The sequence below is a fragment of the Lepisosteus platostomus genome, chromosome 4 (genome assembly GCF_059453375.1).
Source record: "Lepisosteus platostomus isolate fLepPlt1 chromosome 4, fLepPlt1.hap1, whole genome shotgun sequence".
Classification (NCBI taxonomy): Eukaryota; Metazoa; Chordata; class Actinopteri; order Semionotiformes; family Lepisosteidae; genus Lepisosteus; species Lepisosteus platostomus.
Genome location: NC_142614.1, coordinates 59,425,813 through 59,446,739, shown reverse-complemented (window position 1 = coordinate 59,446,739; position 20,927 = coordinate 59,425,813). Strand labels below are relative to the sequence as shown.

The 20,927-nt window shown below is 40.3% G+C and overlaps 1 protein-coding gene across 7 annotated transcripts in view; it reads right to left on the bottom strand.

The window, feature by feature from the left end:
- Window positions 1-7,020: 7,020 nt before the first annotated feature.
- tjp2b (tight junction protein 2b (zona occludens 2)) overlaps window positions 7,021-20,927 on the bottom strand; it is a 74,695-nt gene continuing 60,788 nt past the window's right edge. For all 7 annotated transcript variants that reach the window (XM_088630064.1, XM_088630069.1, XM_088630063.1 and 4 more), the window contains 14 exons: window positions 20,168-20,231; window positions 18,535-18,685; window positions 17,278-17,386; window positions 16,267-16,486; window positions 14,848-15,032; window positions 14,326-14,421; window positions 14,119-14,198; window positions 13,568-13,778; window positions 13,288-13,388; window positions 12,446-12,667; window positions 11,017-11,127; window positions 10,205-10,546; window positions 9,569-9,654; window positions 7,021-8,097 (listed from right to left, as the gene is read on the bottom strand). In XM_088630064.1, the coding sequence (XP_088486190.1) occupies window positions 7,929-8,097; window positions 9,569-9,654; window positions 10,205-10,546; window positions 11,017-11,127; window positions 12,446-12,667; window positions 13,288-13,388; window positions 13,568-13,778; window positions 14,119-14,198; window positions 14,326-14,421; window positions 14,848-15,032; window positions 16,267-16,486; window positions 17,278-17,386; window positions 18,535-18,685; window positions 20,168-20,231 (2,147 nt within the window). In that variant the 3' untranslated portion in view covers window positions 7,021-7,928. The remainder of the gene's footprint in view (window positions 8,098-9,568; window positions 9,655-10,204; window positions 10,547-11,016; window positions 11,128-12,445; window positions 12,668-13,287; window positions 13,389-13,567; window positions 13,779-14,118; window positions 14,199-14,325; window positions 14,422-14,847; window positions 15,033-16,266; window positions 16,487-17,277; window positions 17,387-18,534; window positions 18,686-20,167; window positions 20,232-20,927) is intronic.

Here is a 20,927-nt window from a genome sequence, read left to right as displayed (position 1 = left end):
AGTCACTTCTAAGCTAGACCCACTGCATTTTAATTACTTGGATAGCCGCCAATATGAGAAAAACAAGCCTACTAGAAGATGCGCAACCACAACATCCCTTTGTAAATATTTTTAAGCAATAAGATAAAAAAAAACCCAACATACATCATACGTTTTTAAATTTTCTTTGGCTGTACCAAAACTGAAGCCTTTTATGACATTTAACACTCGCACCCGAAAAGTTTCAGTCCTTAACAAGAGAAGGCTTTGAAATTGTCCGTCAGAGTGAATTCACATTTTCCTGATATTTTCAGGGAGACAAGCCCTGTCGTTTGTACTTCAGCAATAACTGTGACTACAGAAAGATTTCTAGTATGTTATCGGTATTGTACGATCACCAGTAACTTAAAAGCAATGTGATTATCACCAGTTGCATCTTCAAACCCTTCCCAAATGTGCTTCAATTCAATTCAAGATTTAATAGCTTTATTATTCAGATATAAAATTCTTTATTTAATGTCTTCTTTACTATTAAAAGCCCGATTTATTTATTCCTTATTTCCACAGTACTGTTAATATCTACTCTGAGGCATTACGATATTAACCAAGAAGTTTACCAGGATTTCATACTTAACCCTTTGGTGTACATTTTATTTTCTTTTTTTCTGTCATTGCTTAAACAGAAACAAAAAATCTGATTTGTTTTGTTTTGTATTTAGCATCTACAAGATAAATTATGCAATTGACATTAATAATCTTGTGTTATTATTAACAATATTTAAATCTGAATTATGATATTAATCTGAGTTGTTAGTCATCTGTGCTCCACAACGTCTTTTGCAAACATTCACCAGATCATGGCAATGAGTGCTGTGCATACAAGGTCTTTCATTTCAATGTCTCTTGCTTCGTTATTCATGGAGAACATCAGAAAAGGTTTATTCAAATACCTTCAAAGTTGAGGGTGATATTTCTATGGTACAGAGAGCCAAATAATGCCAGCAGCCATATCATCCTGCATCTCACAACTGACAACCCACTGAAGCTCTCAGCAGGTGTGAGTCTGGTCAGTAGCTGGAGGAGAAACTAATATCACTGCTGGAAGAGGTGTTAGTGGGGCCAGCAGGGGGCGTCCACCCTGTGGTCTGTGTGGGTCCTAATGACCCAGTATAGTGACGAGGACACTATACTTTAAAAAGGCATTGTCCTTCGGATATGAAGTAAAACAAAGGTCCTGACCCTCTGTGGTCATTAAAAATTCCAGGGCGTTTCTTTAAAGAGGAAGAGTTTTAATTTCCCATTGGCCTTTACCAATCATGGCCTCCTAATAATCCCCATCTATGAATTGGCTTCATCACTCTGTTATCCTCCCCACTGATAGCTGGTGTGTGCTGAGCGTTCTGGCGCACTATGGGTGCCGTCACATCATCCAGGTGGATGCTGCACATTGGTGGTGGTGGGGAGTCCCCATTACCTTCACTCCATGAAGCTTGCACCCCTACAAACAGCACAAACGATGAATCCCACCTCATTCAGTAGTGCTACATTTGTGCCAGTTTGTACCGTTGAAAGTAGTGTTTGGGCTTCTTTCGTTTCCAAAATAAAACACCTTGTACGGGGGCTGAGTGATGTCATGACAAGGCGCTGTATCTCGGAAACGAAAGCAGCACAAACGCTACTTTCAACGGCACAAACGTGGCACTAACGATTGAGGTGGGTTTCATCATTTGTGCTGTTTGTAGGGGGGCCAATTCACGGAGGTTTTGAGTGGAGTGTTCAGAAAAGCGCTATATAAATGTAAGGAATTATTATTAATTAAAATCTGAGAAAACAAAGTCTCATTGAAAACAGGAAGAATGAGGAAAACAAACACCAGTTAAAGTCTTGAAAGTTGGCTGCTTTTTTGGTTTTCAGTCCAGTTTAAGGTCTTATATAACTGTCATATTTATACTGTATACCACATATTGAAACAAGTAAAGTTTTATTCCATGCTGAAAAGTGAAGAAAAGAAACACAATGATTCTGTTGTGGAGCCTTCTTTGGGTGTCAAATATATAAGAAGCAATTATTGTGTTTTCATTATTATTATTACATGCAAAGAAGGCTCCACAACCAAATCATTGTGTTTCTTTTCTTCTCTTTTCAGCCTACGCATGCTGACGCAGGGACCTACTTGAACTACTTCTGGATATATTGGATTCGCTGGACATAGATTATAATTTGTATAATGTTCAAGATATTTTAAAATTGTTTATTTTTCAAATTAATATTTTATGTATGCTTTAATGTACGCTAATCCGTGTGTTCCAATACCAGTTCACTCTCAGATTTTGTTGTGCAGACTCCAAACCATGGCTGCTTCCACAAGTTTCACAAATGGTCTGTATACAATTAAAGACTGTTTCCTTAACTCATCTGCAAGAATACATCCATTCATCCATTTTCTAACCGCTTCATCCAATTCAGGGCTGCAGAAGAGCCAGGGTCTCTCCCAGCAAGCAATTGGTGCAGGGCAGGATACACCCCGGACAGGACGGGCGCCAGTCCATCACAGGTCACACACACACACTCACGCCAGGGCCAATTTTCCCAGAAGCCAATTAGCGTACCAGCATGTCTTTGGACTGTGAAAGGAAACCAGAGGACCCGGAGGAAACCCACGTGAACACGGGGGGAGCACACACATTTCAGCAGTGTAAACCAGTGCCCAACCATGCCGCCCACATGTATGTTTATTTTAGAACTTCAATGCATAGACATTTTTCAATACGGTCACTTAGACAAGTGCCAAAGAACCAGCCCAATCAACAATAAGAAATTAATTGCAGGCTTATTTTCAACTTCTTATAGCTAACGCCAAGTAAACGTATTAATCTACCAGTGTTCAGTTAAAAACAATACTGTTCTATTAAGAATTGCTTCTTGCATATACAAACTGCAAACTATTGCATACGATAAACGGTGTTTTGAAATACTTTTCAAATACCATAGTTTATTTCAGTCAAAAACTAATAAAGACCGGGTGGAGGCATGAGTTTAATTAGCTTTATTAACTTAACCCGCCTGCCTGAGACAATGACAGTCTATCTTTCAGAGCAAGACTGTCAGGACCCCCAGCCTATGAGTGGATCCTCCAAAGCTGCTTGCAAAAGTTTAAGACAGAACACAAACAAGGAAACAGTAGATTGAACCAAGAAGGGGACATCAAAGGTCTACAAAGAAGCCTTTGTGGGATGACTAAGTATTTCCAAGTCAGTGAGTGAGAATGGAGAGTTTGGAACAACGCGTTCTGAAGAATATTATTTGAAGCGAGGGTGACAAGGGAATACTGGACTGTAATTTCCAAATGGGGATGAGTCGGCATCGTGTCGCATAGCCCCCATAAAGCAACAATATAGATCACAAAATCCCAAGCCTGAATCCAAAAGGGGAATGGGTAGTGTTTCTTGAAGAAGGGGCTGCAGGTCAGTTCTGTAGGCAGCTATCTGGGACAGTGAGCAGGAGGGACTGCGCTGCTGGCGAAAAGGGCAAAGGCTGAGGGAGAAGGGCATGGGAGCCAGTGGAGAAGGAGGGGGACACCTTGTCATGACTGCCTGTACCGAGACTGGAATTCCTGAAGGAGCAGGGACCAGCGTGTAGGCTGTGAACTAGGAGCCTGGACTCGGCCTGGTATGATGACAGGAGTCAATTCATGCAGGACACAGGAAAGATTTAAACGGGGAAGGGGAGAGACATGGGAACACGGAAGACATTTATGGGGTCGAAGGCCTGGTAGGTAAGATGCCCAATGATGAAACAGAGGAGAGAGGAGTGCAAAGAGCAGACCAGGCCCGCAGAACAGAGAAAGTGAACGGTTAATAATTATAAGAATACTTACACTTCTATAGCACTTTTTCTGGACACTCCACTCAAAGTGCTTTACAGGTAATGGGGACTCCCCTCCACCACCACTGTGCAGCATCCATCATGAGTTGCCCCCACCTGAATGATGCAACAGTAGACATAGTGCACCGATACACTCACCACACACCAGCTGTCGGCAGGGAGGAGAACAGAGTGCTGAAGTCAATTCATAGATGGGGATTATTAGGAGGCTTTGATTGGTAAGGGCCAAAGGGAAATTTGGCCAGGATGCTGGGGTAACACCCCGACTCTTTTCAAGAAACACCCCAGGATGTTTATAAACCACAGAGTCAGGACCTCGGTTTCACATCTCATCCAAAGGACGGCGTTTTTTTACAGTACGGTGTCCCCATCACTATACTGGAGCATTAGGGCCCACACAGACCGTGGGGTGAGCACCCTCTACTGGCCCCACTAACACCTCTTCCAACAGTTTTTCCCAGGAGGCCTCCCATCCAGGTACTAACCAGGCTCACACCTGCTGAGCTTCAGTGGGCTGCCAACTGCTAGTTGCAGGGTGATATGGCTACAAAGCCTGCCAGTTAGCCCCAGTGCTCCCACCACCATCCCTCTCCTCCAACTCATCCTTCTCACTCTGACCACAGCTTCCACCACCACACCCAGTGGCCCCATCCACCGAATCCCCCACTCCCCCCTGTGCCCCTTTTTATTTCTCCTTCCATGGAGCTCCAGTGCTAGTGCACCCTCTTGGCCACGCCCGTCCATTGACCTGTGCCCACACCCCCTCTCCCTTCTGCACTCTGTGCTCATACTGGTCGGCCTGGATGTAATAATAATAATAATAATAATAATAATAATAATAATAATAATAATAATTGCTAACACTTGTATAGCGCTTTTCTGGACACTCCACTCAAAGTGCTTTACAGGTAATGGGGACTCCCCTCCACCACCACCACCAATGTGCAGCCCCACCTGGATGATGTGAGGGCAGCCATAGTGCGCCAGAACGCTCACCACACATCAGCTATCAGCGGGGAAGAGAGCAGAGTAATGTAGCCAATTCACAGGCTGTGTCACCAAAGATTCCATTCCTTTCCTCTTCCCGACCAGTCGAGGTGGCTTTAGTGCCGAACCCTTTCCTGGTCATTCCTTTCAGAATGACGCAGAGTCGAGGAATCCCAAGCGCTCCAATTAACGCCCTACGACAGTGGTCCTCTGAAACTTACCAAGCACACAGCATATCTGATCTACTTGAACGGGAACTGCAACACTACTTTTATATTTTGGGGTTAGAAAGAATTGGCATGATGAGTGCATTTCAAACCACTATGAATGTAAAATGTACATACAGTAGTAACTTATAAAACCCCCAATATACATCACGAAATAGATGTTTTTCCAGGTTTGCGCTGTGCCATATTGCCGTCATTGTGATTAAGAACGAGGCAACAAAACATCCGGTGAGATGAAGCAGCCCCATTACATTGTAAACAAGTGAATACATCTCTATCCATAAACTTACTTGTTAACACTGCATGCAGACCACATTGGAATACTTCTGTGGTGAAATGTCTGCTGCACAACCTGTACTTATTTGCTCATACATCACATTACATTGACTCATTACAGTGACTAGCAGAAAGGGTTTAAATCACAATTCTCGCAAGCCCACTCTTGATCTCACCTGTGGAGAGACCAAAAGTTTGTGATAACATGGTGTCCATACAGTACTTCCACAACGTTCTCAATTTTGTGCTTAATTCAGAATTTGTCCAATTTTGCGTTTCCGTCAATTTATTTTGTTACCAAGATTTAATAACCAGTCTGAAAAATTGGGACTGTAGTTCCCGATTAAAGCAAACCTACCATGAACTTTGAAATTGAAGAATTCTTCAATAGCTTTATGAGTTTCCAACTCCTTTCTTTGCAGATCTATCAAGTCTTGAACTTATTGTGAGGTTTCAATACCCTCAGGCACACACGTTAAGCCTATAAAGCAGATCCAAATTTTGCCCCTACTCTGTACTAATTAGGAATTGGTCCTAACTACTGAAATATATTTATCATCTTTGGTCAAAAACTGCAATGCATTTAGTGAAAAAGAGTGATTTATTTCATCAATGCTGCTTTAAGATGGAAAAATAGCATAATGATATGAATAATTCAGCTCCCACTAATACTGTTTGGCAGAAATCTTTTTTGTCGGCAAGCTGCAGGATGCATTCTCCACTACATGAGGCAGCTTACTAAGTTAATACACTTACAGTAGGCACCCTCTGTAAATCACGATATAAGATAGATGTAATAATAGACAAATTCACAACTTACATATACTCTTTATGCAAGATCTTGGCAATTGTGGCATTAGTTTGGATGGCATACAATATAATATACTTTATGCGTCAACCCTGTATTTTTCCTTTCCACTCTGCCCTATGATTTTGGCAATAATACTGTACACAGCCAATTTCACTGCATTTGCAAAACAATTTATCCTTTTCAACAGATGCTAACATCTAATTTCACCTCACAGAGATCAAACTGTATTGGAGAAAAAACTTCAAGAATAACTCATTCTCTCTTGTTGGTTGTAGTCTTCTTTCTTCAGCACATTGCCTTAGTAACTTATTTCAGAGCCCAGCGATGGTTGTTTGCTTGACATTTAATTGCTTCCGTTAAAACCATGACAATATTAATCATGAAAAAGCTCTGGTGACAAAAGCATAGATAACCTTTATAACATTAGGAACATAAGGCTAATAATATATTTAGGATTAATTTAGAAACCCAGAATTATCTGTTTAATCCATTTACTAATCCTATTTTTTATTAAAGGATTGAAGTGAGTTTATTTTAATCCATTTTGGTGCAACTGACCCTAAGTCTTTTAAATCAAGTATAGGCTCCCATTCGGTGGAGCTCTGTTCCATAGTTACAAATACATGCTCTTGATTTCCAAGAGTCCATGTCTTACTAGTGAAGTAGTCTTGTGGGTTAACTTTATCAGTACCTTTCCAGATACTAAATATTTTTTAATTGACCCTAAAGAGATGTACTTCCTTAAGCAGATGTAAAACATGCCTTACTGCACTGAATATGTGACAAGTAAAATGCCCAGTTTTCTGAAAATTCAGGATGCCTTTTCATTTTTTTATTGTAAAACAATGAAATGCATTTTTACGTGATAAGTTAAAGATTTTATTTGGCATTGTAAGGTGAAAACTGAAGACCAGCCTTTAGCCAGGGTATACATTCCTGGTTTTAAACATGCTGTAGCGCAACCTCACACCAATGTGTCAGTTCAGGATTAAGCTGTAGCTCTTACATACATGTGGGTAAATCAAGTTACAATCAAGCAAAATGTAAAACATTCAATGTGTACAGATGGAAAAACACAAAATCAAACACCGTTTTTAGAATTTTCATACTTCACCTGATTGTTACACGACCTCTACAAGATCAATTACTTTATGTTAAAATACAGCTTAAAAATACAGAACACTAATGATGTATGAAAATAATTATATATTTGTCATTATCTCTTAAAATTTGTGATCAGAGTATATAGTTTTGTTTTCCAGTGTGCGCACCACAGTGTTACCCATAAAGAAAAAGGCACTTTTAAATGTTAACACAGTTCCAGTGTATGTTAAAGTATGTTCACAAAAGCAGAAATGCACAAGCATGGAAAATCTAAGACTACCAGTGACATACACTACAGCACTGAGAGATGACTTCACACTTAAGATTCTATTTCACTCCTTTCTATTACTACAAAGAATGAAACCAAGGTCTGCGATGCACAATACATCAAAGTTTGATTTTGGTTTTCAAATGTAGCAAACAAGTGGCAATCATTTTAACTCAAGACACTGAAAAAAATTATTGCATAGGCAAGAAAAAAAAAAGTGGTTTCTGGTAAAAAAAAAAGATTGGATCCCATCCATATGGACAGATAGTCGAACTTCTTTGAAGCAAAAGCAAGAATAACTTAAAAGCAGGAAAGCTTCCAAGTCAGGTGTATCGGCGTTCAGGGAGCAGCCCTGTGGAATGGTGCTGGAGGTTAAGGAAGGAAGGCATTTTTACAGCTCGGTGTCTTTGTACTTTTGAGGGTTGGCGTAGTAGCCTCGTTTGGACTGGTCTGCCAGCTGCTTGCGGTAGTCCTGCTCCTCCTCGTCACTGTGGTAGTATGTCTGGCTCTCGGAGTACGGCTTAGAGGGAGGCACCTGGGGCTCCGGCCTCGAGCTGGAACTGAGCAGAGAGCGTTCATCCATTAGTTCGCGACCCACACCATTGCTCTGGGAGAAAAGACCAATGTGGTCTTAAGTCTACAGTGTCAGTGACTGGGTGCTTCACTAATAAGGAAACAGAACTGCAGGGGAGGCGACATAAGAAGTCTAATGATGCTTTGAGGGAGAATGAAAATCATAAAAAAAGAACTTGTACGTACTGTCAAATGAATCTAAAATGCTATAAAGTCTCACCTTGAAGACTTTACACCTGAAATCTTTACCATCGTGTGGCCAGATCCGTTTTGATCTCAGGAGCTAAGGAAGGCTGGCTGGGCCTGCTCAGTAAGGGGGAGGGAGATCTCCCCCGTTCAGGATTTCCAACTAATGCCCCAGTGTCATGATCAAAAAGAAGAAATGGAGGGTTATCGAATGGCCAAGTCAAAGCCCAGAACTTAACCTCATAGAAATGCTGTGGGGGGACTTGAAGCGGGCAGTACTTGCAAGAAAGCCCTCAAACATCACACAGTTGAAGGAGTTCCGTAAGGAGGAGTGGGCAAAAATTTCTCCAAATCGATGTACTGTAGGAGACTTATAGACAATTACAAGAAACGCCTACAAGAAGTGATTTCTGCCAAAGGGGGCAACACCATCTTTTGAAACTAGTGGGTGTACTTATTTTTTCCACAGCAGTCAATTGCATTTCTGACTCTTTTTTTTTTGTTGAAAAAATGAGTGCAAAGAATCATTTTCATTGTTATTTGTTATCTATCAATATTGTTGAAATGAGGATCAAATATCCGTACATGTGTTGAACAACACACACCTTTTCATGGGGTGTACTTACTTTTCACAGCACTGTACATAAGAAGCTGTGAGAGTGTAAAAGACCAATTACACAAATGGAAATCAGAGAACAGGTACGCTGCACACCAGTGTCCCTATAGGAGGGGCCAGTAAAGTGATGTGTCCTAGCCGACTCAGAGGAGTCACGCCTCTCGCTAGCATGTGTTCCAACAGCAGTCCCAGAGCGAACAGGGGGACTACACGGGCAGGCTGTTCTAAGAGTATCCGGGAGAACGGGGCTGCCCAGGTAAACCAGCGGAGACGTCATGCGCAACGGAGAGTCTGAGTGAGACTTCTGTGTGATGTCTGGCAAGCCGCCTGCCGCTGCTTTTTGTGTCAGCAGGCGAAAAGGGCCGTGATGCAGGTGACCCCCACTGCAACCCATCTGCTGTACGAACCCTGACTGCCTTGTGCACAGAGACAGCAGTTTTAAAAGTGAGGGAGATGGCCAAACTGTGTGGGGCACCAGTGCTGCGTGCAACTGTGTGGAAGTCATCTGCAAACGCAGGTTCACTCCAGTAAGAGAGTATTGTGTTTATATGAAGTAGCCTAAATCCTCCAACCACGTTGCAAAACTCTTTGGGATGAAAAGCACACATGCTGTATATACATACTGTACAGTAGTTGCAATTTTTTAGCTTTCTTACCCTATTGGTTGTGGTCGACTGTGGTCCAGTTTTTGGGGTTTAATGGGGACAGCATAAATATCTGGATGTTTCTGAGCTATTTCCACCTATTGAGAAAGCAGATAACTTTCATTATTTAAAAAAGCACTATAAAATGGCACATCATTGCAGTTGCACTTATTTTATAGTATTTACTTTAAAAAGTAATTCAATTGCACACTATGGAAGAATAGATATATGCTGTAAATACCCAGAAAAAAAGAGAATTTAAGATGTGTGTAAATATGTCCTATTTTTTACATTTTGAAACTTCAGGTCAAATTTGAAGTTCAGGTCAAACTTCAGTCTTGAACAGAAAAGTCTTTGAGGTCACCTAATAAAGGTGTACTCAATATCATTTTCTTAGATTTTTTTTTCTAGCACCTTTAAGTCAAGCCAGTGGACAGAAGTGGAGACTACATGTAAGTCCATTTAAAACAGAGACCAAGCTACCCAGCCATGTTGTTGAAGAAGATACCCTGGTTTCTTTCAAGATAAAGACTGGATCAGATCTTGGATCAATGAGATACTATCTAATGAGCTAGATGAGCTGCGTGACCTCTTCTCTTTTGTAGCCGCACACAGGTGAAACAACCACGAATGTCAGGAGGAACTGACCCTTGCATTCTGGGCTTCCTGCAGTTCTAGCATTCTCTGGGCTCGCGCCAAGTTGTCCATTTTCTCAAAGGCTTTCACTTTCCCCAGCACGGACTTCACGGCCGGATCATCAGCGCTGTCCTTGAGGTCCCCCTTCTCTGGGGGCTGGCTGTCAGGAGCCGCTTTGGGGGCTCGCGATCCAAAGGAGGGCTTGAGGGCGACCGGAGGGGGGTAGGGCTTCCCCCCGTACGAGTCCTGACTGCGCGGGTGGTCGCTGCTGGCGGGGCTGCTGGAGTGAGAGTCGCAGCTCCTGCTGGACTCGTACTGCTGCCTGGCAGCCTCCTCGCGCTGCTGGATCTTCGCCTGCAACAGCGACGTGAAAATGGTGGATTGTGCAACAGATCGTGTCAGAGGGCAAGCGATAAAAACACAGTTTTGTTCGGGTCAACATCGTTTGAAACTTTATAGTGGAGCTGACATTGTGGTGGTGGGGAGGTTTGCACCAAACAGTACCTAATTAAAAAAAGCAGGAGCAAACGTTTAAAAACGGTACATGCCACCAGGTCCCCATCGGTAAAAACGCTCACCACTACTTGCTATACTACAGTTCCCGGTATGCTGCAGTCAAGCTCCTGTACACATCTGGAGCTCCAAGCAACAGTTACCATGAGAGTGTGCATACTATACATTAAGCAAAAACATCAAAAAAAGTTTTAAATAAAACTGAAAGCTATCATCTAGGACAAAGCGTGTGTCAGTGGAGTCCAATGTGAGCAGGAAGGGACTCAGTGATGCGTGTGCACTGTGGAACACGACTGTTGTGACCTGCTCACCTTAGGTGGTTCGGGTACAAATGAAGGTGGAGGACTGGGTTCTCTCAGCACCTCTTTGCTCCCAGCTCCCTTTACCCATGCCTTGGGCTCTGGACTGGGTCTGGTCACGTGCTGAAACAATTTGAGGTTTAAAATTTAGGTGTGGACAGCAGCCAAGTATGATCATTAATATGAAAAACAAAATGGTGTGCAAACTACTTCTTAATACACACTAATATCCTGTTGTTCCAGTATTTTAGCACAAAGTATGCTTTAGGCACTTATGTTGGTACAATTAAAGTCAAAACAATAGGGCATTTAGTACAAGTTCATATTCATACAAGTCCCAATAGAATGTATGAGAGGGACATGAGCATTGCTTCAAGCTTTCTCACAGTTTTTTTTTACAGGTATACATCAGGAAAAGTAAAAAAAAAAACCCAGTCTGAATAACCTCTCTGACAACTTCCAAGTTTTAAAAGAAAATGTCACGCCTGCTGGGTGCTGATAAAGTTGGGTGGCTTATTGAAAACACCTATGCACCACATAAAATTTCCAAACACACATTCCCATGGACGACAAAAGTCGCTAAATGCTGGTGACATAACAGTGTCCAAAAGGGGCACAGTGCACTCCTGTGGTATAACATTGCTAACACCTCATCTGATGTAGCGCCCTCTAGTGTGTATTGTTATGATCATAGGAATGTATCACACAATCCAAATGAACTGTACGGAAAAAGTGCTCCAAACTTTGGAGCTGTTTTTCCCCATGTGGTTGCCTGAATGGGCCAACTGTCTAAAAGTGTGGTGTATTTTTCACATTGGTTTGCATACGTGATTTCAGTACTCTCAAGCATATTACATTATTTTGCTATTTTTTAAGTATAACAACCCCATTTTCATATACTGATTATTTCCGTGATAAAATTGGATTTTAATTTTTAAAGGAGAAATCTTCAAATTATGCCAAATGTTGACGGGTGTGATGTGGACAGTGGAATCCTAACCCCTCTTTTCTATATACTGTGTGCTCTACTTCCCAACCACAGTTTTGCCAGCTGTGGGGGTGTTCAGGTTAATATCATGACCTACTAGTTTATAAAACATCTATTAGTATGTTCCAGATATTTATAGAATTCAGTTGCTGTCTTGTATCCTCAAATTAACACTGACATTTTTGGAAAAAATGAAACGTATATGAACAACATCTTCCATTCTGAGCATCAAAAGACTACTGAATTCTTCTTAACGATCGCTAAAGCATTCGCAACAAAAACATGTTAGAAAACCATTACATGAACCATGCAAAGATGACACACGCTGTGGTTTTAAGAGTATGAACAGTAAATTGAGTTTCACTTTTTTTCTGACATTTCTTCTTCATTTTCCGGACGATCTACAGGCACCTCCTTCCCTTTCCTGCCCCTTGCCAGGATCCGGCCTCGTACCTCCTCGCCGGCGACGGGCTCCGAGGAGCGGCTGATAGCGGAGAGCTGCAGGTCGTCCGCGATCTCGTCCAGCTCATTGTCCGTGTAGGCCCCTCCCTCGTCGGCAGTGTCGTCGTAGTCACTGGTCAGGCGGCTGTCCATGCTCAGGTAATCTGCGCCCATGGCCGACAGGTAGGACATGCGGTCGTCATTAAGGTACAGTTCTTCCTCCGTCCCATCCAGCTAAAAGAGACACATGATGGATCTTTGTAAAAAGAAGCAGAAAACAAAACAGAAACCAAGCTGTAGACCACCACCAACTATCTTCTGTGGACATGCAAAGCAAGAGTGCGAAGAGTGTCTTGACAAATGCGATCAGCAGTATACATCTCATCTCAATTACATTAACCAAAACAGACAGTCCAGATCATTACTTTCACAAGGGATTGCATTACAAACCTGTAAAAATGCCAAGTCCCTGAACAATAAATTTTAAAGCAATTTTTCAATCCATCACACTGCTCTTCATAGGCCAGTGAAAACACATCTTTTTCTGCTTTAAAGGATTAATATGTAACATAACTATAGTTCCGCAAAAAAGTATTCACCTCCTTTCAGATTTTCTGAATTTTTTCCACTAAATGTTAGCAGAGGTTCTTGTGGGTCCTAGTGATGTATAAAGGGAGTCCGAGAGAACAAATGACATCAAAGTTTGGTGCTTGTCTCATTTCATCAACCAAATCATTCAACTTTCAATGTGTTTGAAAATATGCAATAATTCAGGAAATCTGAAAGGGGGTGTATACTTTTTTTAGGAACAAAAGGACAGAAACTGCACTGTATGAAATAAAGAGTGTGATTACCTTTCCTTCAGACACCCAGACAGACTGAGACTGTTGTTCCCTTATTGAGTCCTTAACACTTCCATACCAGGCATCATTGGCTGAATTCAAGTCAACAGTCGCTGTAGTGATCAGACAACAAGGAAAAACAACAAAGATGTTTTAGTGGAACTCATTGTTATGTTTATCATACTTAACGGTACACTAAAACATATTTACAAAAATGATAGAAACAGTGCTGTGAAGAATTACTTTTATTGCATATCCTTATTATTTATAATTGATATGAGATGCAGTTTACCAGTGAAGAGGTGTGAGCAGGTTTTCTTCAGTTTGATTGCCTGATCGTAGAGCTTGCGAGCACTTCTGTTTGATCCAGGCATCAGTCTCTGTCTCATGGTTTTTAATCCACTCTTGCTGTCTGGATTGAAGAAAATCACTATAGGATACCACTGTGTGTAGTTGAGCAGATCTACAGCCTTGGGAGTCACATCCAATAAAGCATGTTTGTCCTGAGTAAGAAAAATGACATAACAGTTATTATAATCAGAATACCACATTTACAGCAGAATACTATGATTACAGAATACATTTTTAATTTTAAGGCTTCTTAAAGTAATCAAAATTGTTACTTCATACATAGAATACATAAAGATTCTGGAATACTAGACAATCTTAATTCAACCATGCTATTAGTTTATCCATCAGAGGATTCTTACTGACCCCTGGCACAGCAAGTAGCTTTCCTTTGAACTTATAATGCACTTTTTAAATTTTACTAAAACTGTCATCAGCAATTGGAAAGTGAACTTCAGTTAATCTTATTTAATACCCACAAGCAGTCCCAATTACCTGTTCAATGATCTGTCTGATGGTGTTCAAACGCACCACACCTGAGGATTTTTCTGACCCTGCATCTTTGGGCTCAGTTTCTATAAAAGAAAGCAACACTAGGTCACTCCACATGAAATAAATAATAACAACTAATAGTTCCATTACTGCTTTCTCCAGTGCTACAGACAACAACCGAAGGTGACAAAACGGTAAAGGAATACTTACTAGCAATCATAAATTCATCAGGAAGTTCTGTAGCCAGTTTCTCATTTGCGGCATCAGCAATTGGACCAAACAGCACGACAGGTCTTCTAAAACCAGCTAGAATAATAAGACTCGGTTTCAGCAGTAACAACAACAGATAGCTTAAAGCTGGTGCATTCAAAAATGAAATTTACAACAACACCTGACTGGGATTCAATAAGATATCAAACATAACATAAAGAGAAGGCCATTTGGCCTCGATAAGGAAAGCAGGGCTGCGATCTTTTCATAAGTGTGGTCAGCTAACACATTCTCCTGCCGAGACAGGATTTACGAGGAAATCCAGCATATGAGGAATGGAATGTCTCTCTCAGAAGGGAAAAAACTATAAAGAGCCCTTGTAGAACTAACACAAAACTGGTGTGCGCAGCCACGAGCTATAAATGTTTACCACTGGACATTTTAGTTTCTCTCTTGCCAGAGCTCCCTTTCTTTGAGATTTTACACATAGCCCAGACTTGCATGATGCCTCCAGTGACCTACCCTCTCTCAACACCACTCGCTCGTAGGCCGGGAAGCGGGTGCTGACGGGGGCAGCAGTCAGATCATCGCGGCTCTTCCGGAGATCCTTCTTCTTCGCTGCTCTCTGTCCCCTCAGCCTCCAGAAATCCCCGCGGTCATTGGCTGATCCTTTCTGAGCATTCTGGACATTAGCCATCTGATCCGCTCTGATTTAGAGAAGCAGAAAGGCTGTTGACTAACAAGCAATGTTGCGAGACCCCTTCATTAGAGTCCATTAAAATTCAGCTTGATGATATTCTTGGGGTAAAGAGTCACTAGTGAAAAGACTGGCTTCCTCTTGTGGGTACGCATTCTTATTCTGTATTCAAGTTCACAAGCCTGCTAGCTTGAATCCTGTAAGAAGGAAATGAAGTTGATAAAAAGACAACCAATCTAATGACAATTTGGAATAAAAGCAGTACCATCAAATGATCATACTTTCCATAGGAATAATACATTCCGATAACAGAAATATCACAGTATGGGTTGACGTTACAAAATTACATTATTGCAAAAGTATGGCTTTAACTGGGGAAAAGGGTTGATGGTTGTGATGATTAAGGAATGGTGTTAAGTTCTTAACTCAATCAAGTCTCTTCTATATAAGAAACGTACGTGCAAAAATGGATACAAGAAAAGGTTAATTTCACACTGAAAAGCAGAAAAATGTTCTGTCTTTTAAGCCTTCTTGTTTTGTCTTCGGTCAAAATGTTTAATCAGAACAAGGCCTGCTTCTATCTTGTTTTCAGCTTCATCTTCAAGTTCAAACATTGTGTTAGCCATTATGGTACTCACTTTGTTTTCCTCAGGACTTTAACACACATTAAGAGCTCCTTGTAATGGGAGAGATCTCTAGCTTCAAAGTGTCCATCACTTTGAAGATGAAATGCACAGCACACTAACACAATTTGTTTTCATATATGGCTTAATAAATATCCTTGTGTAATTGTATTTATCCCTGCAGACTATAAGGCTATTAGCCAATTCAAATCTGCAAAAAATGCAGTTCTACCTATAATTGATCTATTTCCATATTAATAAGGCATTAATACCAGATTTACATTATGTTTGTCTGATTAATGCCTCATCTACCAGAAAAAAATCAATACTCACATTTTTTATTAAACTGCTGGTGCACACATATGTAGCCCAGTTTGATTAAAGTGTTGAAAAACACCTGAAAACTTATAGTATAGTGATGTTTCCAAGCCAAATGACACAAAATGTTTAGTTCTATTTGTTTCTGATTAGAATACAGCAGCTTTATGAATAATCACAATATTTAACAAATGAGTTTTGCCATATGTAAAATGAAACTCTCTAGAATACTAACAATGAAAAGGCCTGACTGGAAATATTTCCTCCTGAGGTTAATGCCCACATCTATCTTCCAGGAATTACCTGCTTTTGCTAGGGATAATGCCTTTTTCCCGTAGCTGGTTGTCTTTTCCGGTTCTTATCGCCAGCCAGTTTCCCAGTTTCCCATCATACAAGGTATCCACAACTTTGAAGATGTCCCCACGAGAGAAGACCAAGCTCTGTGGAGTCTCTTTCTCATATTCAAAATGAGTCCTAATAAAGAAGGAATCTCCCCTGCCTGAGGACAGAATGTCCTCGTAAACTGAAAGAAGAAAAACACATAGTAAGTGACTAGTTGTGACACAGAGGTGTATAGCTTGTACTTTTAGAGTTGTTCAAGTGAGAAAAGTTCTCCATGTACAGACTGTAATACATACATGCACTCTAAAGGTTGATTTAGACTGGCTGATTGCCAGTCAACCTCATGACTGGCAATCAGCTCTTGAAAACATGCATTTCTGAGTTGTAAATGCTCTTCTTATATCCTTGTTCTTAACCAGAGCTGTTAATTGTTAACAAATGATAGACATCTGTCAACAGAATGATATGAAGCTGCCCTACAGGATATCTTCTGTGACCAGATTTATACTGATAGTTTTTTACTGTTCCCTGGAGCTGTGCTCTGTGCCACAGGACTGCTTACACAGCGCTAATGACGACTGAGGTCAAACAAAGTTGCCCATAAGGCCCCCTACCAAAGGGAATAACATCTAAAGCTGGGGCCTTCTAGATTCATGATCCACTAAAATACATGTATCCCCTCCATTCAAGAGGGAAGAACTGCCCATTTCAAAAGAAAGCTAGGTTATTCCTGCACATTAACGCTATTTTATTTTCCTGACGTTGCAGCTGCATAGTGTAGAACATGCTGTGTAAGAAATAATGGGTGTTTTTTTGTTGTTGAATATCTATGGAAAAATAATTAATGCATTGCAGAAGTTATTCACATATTCTGACCCCTCATCCATTAAAAACAGAACCCCCTATTCTGAAAAGTCAGTTTAATTAATTTCTATGAACTGAGATACACAAACAAGAAGACGGGCTCCATACCTTCTGACTTGTTCTGGGCTAGTATGGTCACATCATCACCTTTGGGGATTTCTAGCAGAAAGAGCACTGCCTCCTCTCGAACAAGGCCTCTGAAGTCAACATTATTAACCTTGATAGGAACAAACACCAGAGGTTTGTGATTCTGGGAATGTCACAGTAAGAGAGGAAGCTTCCTACTTCATTATTTATAGATTCATAGAACTGCAGGCTATAATGCATGTCTAATGCAGGAAGGCACTGCAATTCTGAAAATAAGCAGTATAATATCTAATGTAACAATTTCAGAACTCTTGACAAATAAAATGCAAAGCTTTGACACAGAGATAATACAGCTCAAGGCTCAAATTTGAGCGCTCACAAGTGTAACTTGTGTAAAGTAGCTTGGCCTTCACTCTATAGGCACAGAAGTACCAAGAATACAACCTTACACATAAATTAATAATAGCATACTGTAAATAATACATCAGTGGAGTATTTTGATTCTCCTGTGCTAAAATGATTAACACATTTAAAACTTTTTAAAATAAAACGAATACAAAGAAAAAGTTTTCAAGTAATCCACTGTACTTAGAGCTTTGACATCTCAAAATGAAAATTTTTACTTCTTATCTGGGTAATTCCACACCCAACTGTGTGGCAAAAATAGTGCAAAGTGAAAAAATCCATAACACTTCTCAAAAGTACAAAAACCTAATACATATGTATTGACAGGTTAGAAAGCAAAAAAAGTTTCGGGTAGAGTATTTCAATAAAGGAATAAAAGAACATGATGTTGTTACAGGAAAGCCTATTTAAAAAAACAAGCCTCAAGGACTTCATGCAGATTGTCTCCTGGGTCAGCAGAGCAGTGATGAGGGACAGATAGTCTGAAAAGTCAGTGTACATTATGGTACATCAGCAAATTCAACATTTGCACAATTGCTTATTTGTGATTCAGTCTGGCTGACAGGGTCTTGGAGCAGCGTAGGATGAAACCAAGCCGAAGGTTGTTAAACGCAACTTGAAAAATTAGCTGCACAATAGACTGCAATTGTGAGACGAATCTAGGGAGATCCTGTACTACACTGCAGGTGCTGTGTAGTACATACTGTACTACACAGCACCTGCAGCTCAACATGGTCTTATATTTGTATTGTTAACAGACATTCTCGTTCCTGTGTGGGCATCATGGAGAATGACTGTCTGGACACAACATTGCAGGTTTTATTGCCCTTTTACATCAGGCTGATAATCACACAGTGAGAGACAGGGCTTTACCTTAAGGATCTGATCGCCTGTCTGCAGCCCTTCCTGCTCTGCAAGGCTGCCATCCTGTACCCCCGCAATAAAGATCCCCACGTCATTGCCTCCTGCCAGGCGGAGACCAACACTGTCACCCTTCTTGAATCTCACCATGACAGTGTTGGGCCTGCAGGGAGAATTAAAAAGGAAAAACTGCTGTTAGGTTCATTGGTAATATGTCATTTAAAAGAGAAGGTATAAAAAAAAAGATTGCATGACATTAATTGTAGTTGAAATAACAAGGCTGACTATAAAAGAGATAAAACATTCTTAAAATATATTACATGAAAGCACAAAAGTCTGAATAGTGTTTTAGAAACAGTGACCACAGCCGTATAAAAGCTGCCCAAAGAGGAATGAGCTGAATTACATGAACAAATTACATGGAACAGACAAATACCAGATCAGCAGTAAAATTTAAGATGCACAGCATTAAAGTTTTCTCCAGCTCATTAGACGGGATTGTATATTTCTCAGAAGAATAAAAATACAGGCACTCTCTGGGTGATGTAGCATTCAAACTGCATGAATTTGTCTGAAGTAACAACCACCCTAATTTAAAAAATTAGATTTGCAAACATTAAAACACCCGCCCATTCATTTTTATTTCTATCCTCTGTTTTATTTTTCTTCGTTGTATTGCAGAATACAGCATATTTCAAAATGTGTTCATGTGAGCAGAATCAGTGCATATGGTAGGATAGGAAGCTGTTAACACCAAAGTCTCAAAACATGTGTGACTGGTTCAAGAGTGAATACAATTTGCAAACAGCTTACAACCCAAAAATGTGGAACAGCCACAACTGAGACTTAAAATTATTTTACATCTGATTATATAATGCTCAGACTAAAATTATATCCTGTTTAAAAAAAGGAGCAGAGCACCAGAGTACTCAAGTAGTGGGAAACTTGATTTAGGCTTTTTTTTTCATTTATTTCTTGTCTTCATTCCTCATAATTAAAACAATACTTTAAAATCAAATCCCTTCTGAAGCACAAAGTGCAAATTAACTGTCAAATGTCTCAAGTACACAGAATAAAATTCACGAGTACTCAAGTGATAAGAAAAAAGAGATAATCCTGTGTGTCAGCTACAGCTACACAGTATCTGTTATCTTCATCATTGCAAATTATGAGCATGACACTTAAATGTAACAAAATAGTTAAAAGAAAAGAAAAATTTGACTGGAATATCCGCAACACTTCTGGAAAACTGCCCCTGGTGTGAATGTGTTTGTGTCTTGTGTGTGCCCAGCCATGTGCCCCCACTGCTTGTCAGGACAGGCTTCAGCTCCCCTTTGACCCTGTACTCAAGAAAGTGGTTACAAAATGGATGTCGCTGTTGTGTACAAAAGGTGGCACCCAGCAGAGAATGTGTTTTAGCAATTCCGGCACAGAGATCATACAATCCATGGACCTGCAGTCCAGGTTAATCTGTTGTTGTCCAATCTGTAGTGAACACACCCATCACTGATTAATTTAAATCTGAACTCTTCTATACATTTTACATTGAAACGTAAAATAGCTTCATGCAAAACATACTGCATGATATCAGTTGAGTCAAAAAACAAGGAGGCTGTAACTACTTTAAGAATCAGGAGTAACTCACCCATATATCTCTTCATCTTCAGGACTGGGACGGAGATTAATTTTGGGGACTGTATTTACTACAGCTGCAAAAAACAATTACAGTTTTAATTAGAAATATGATAACTGATACAGGGATTACTAGGGGACTTTATCAGTTGAACGGCATTAAACATTAGGTCAAATAACCTATTCTAATTGGGCTTTTTATAGGCTTTATAACTACTGGCAGGCACACAAATAGGTAAGGAATAGATATAATAGGTAAAATAATAAGGAAGACTAAGATATTTATCACTTAAAAATAACTTGGAGCTTGAAATACAATGTGAGAAGATGCACACAAATAAGTATTTAAGTGTAGTGTAAGTGTAAGTGTAAGTGTAGAAGAAGGTCATGTTAACATAAGAAATATACACAATATGTCTTTAGGGAAAGCATTTTAGCAATACAAGTAATCAAAAATGGATGAATGTACTTTTTGTGGTTGAAGGCTACATTTTAATTTTTTAATTGCTTAATTCACAGCCCAGAGGATACATTAATAAATAAAGCAACATCTCACTATTGAATCATTCTAAACTGAGACCCAAGATGAAAACAACAGCACTCACTGACTGTCATACTATGGGGCTATGAGAACAATTTTAACAATAGGACAAGCTATGTCTGTAGCAGTCTAAAAAGATCCAAAAGATCTTGTCCACACTGTTTAAACTTCATTCAGAAGTTCCCAATCCCGGTCCTGGTGACCCACACACCTGTTGGTTTTTGTTGCAGCC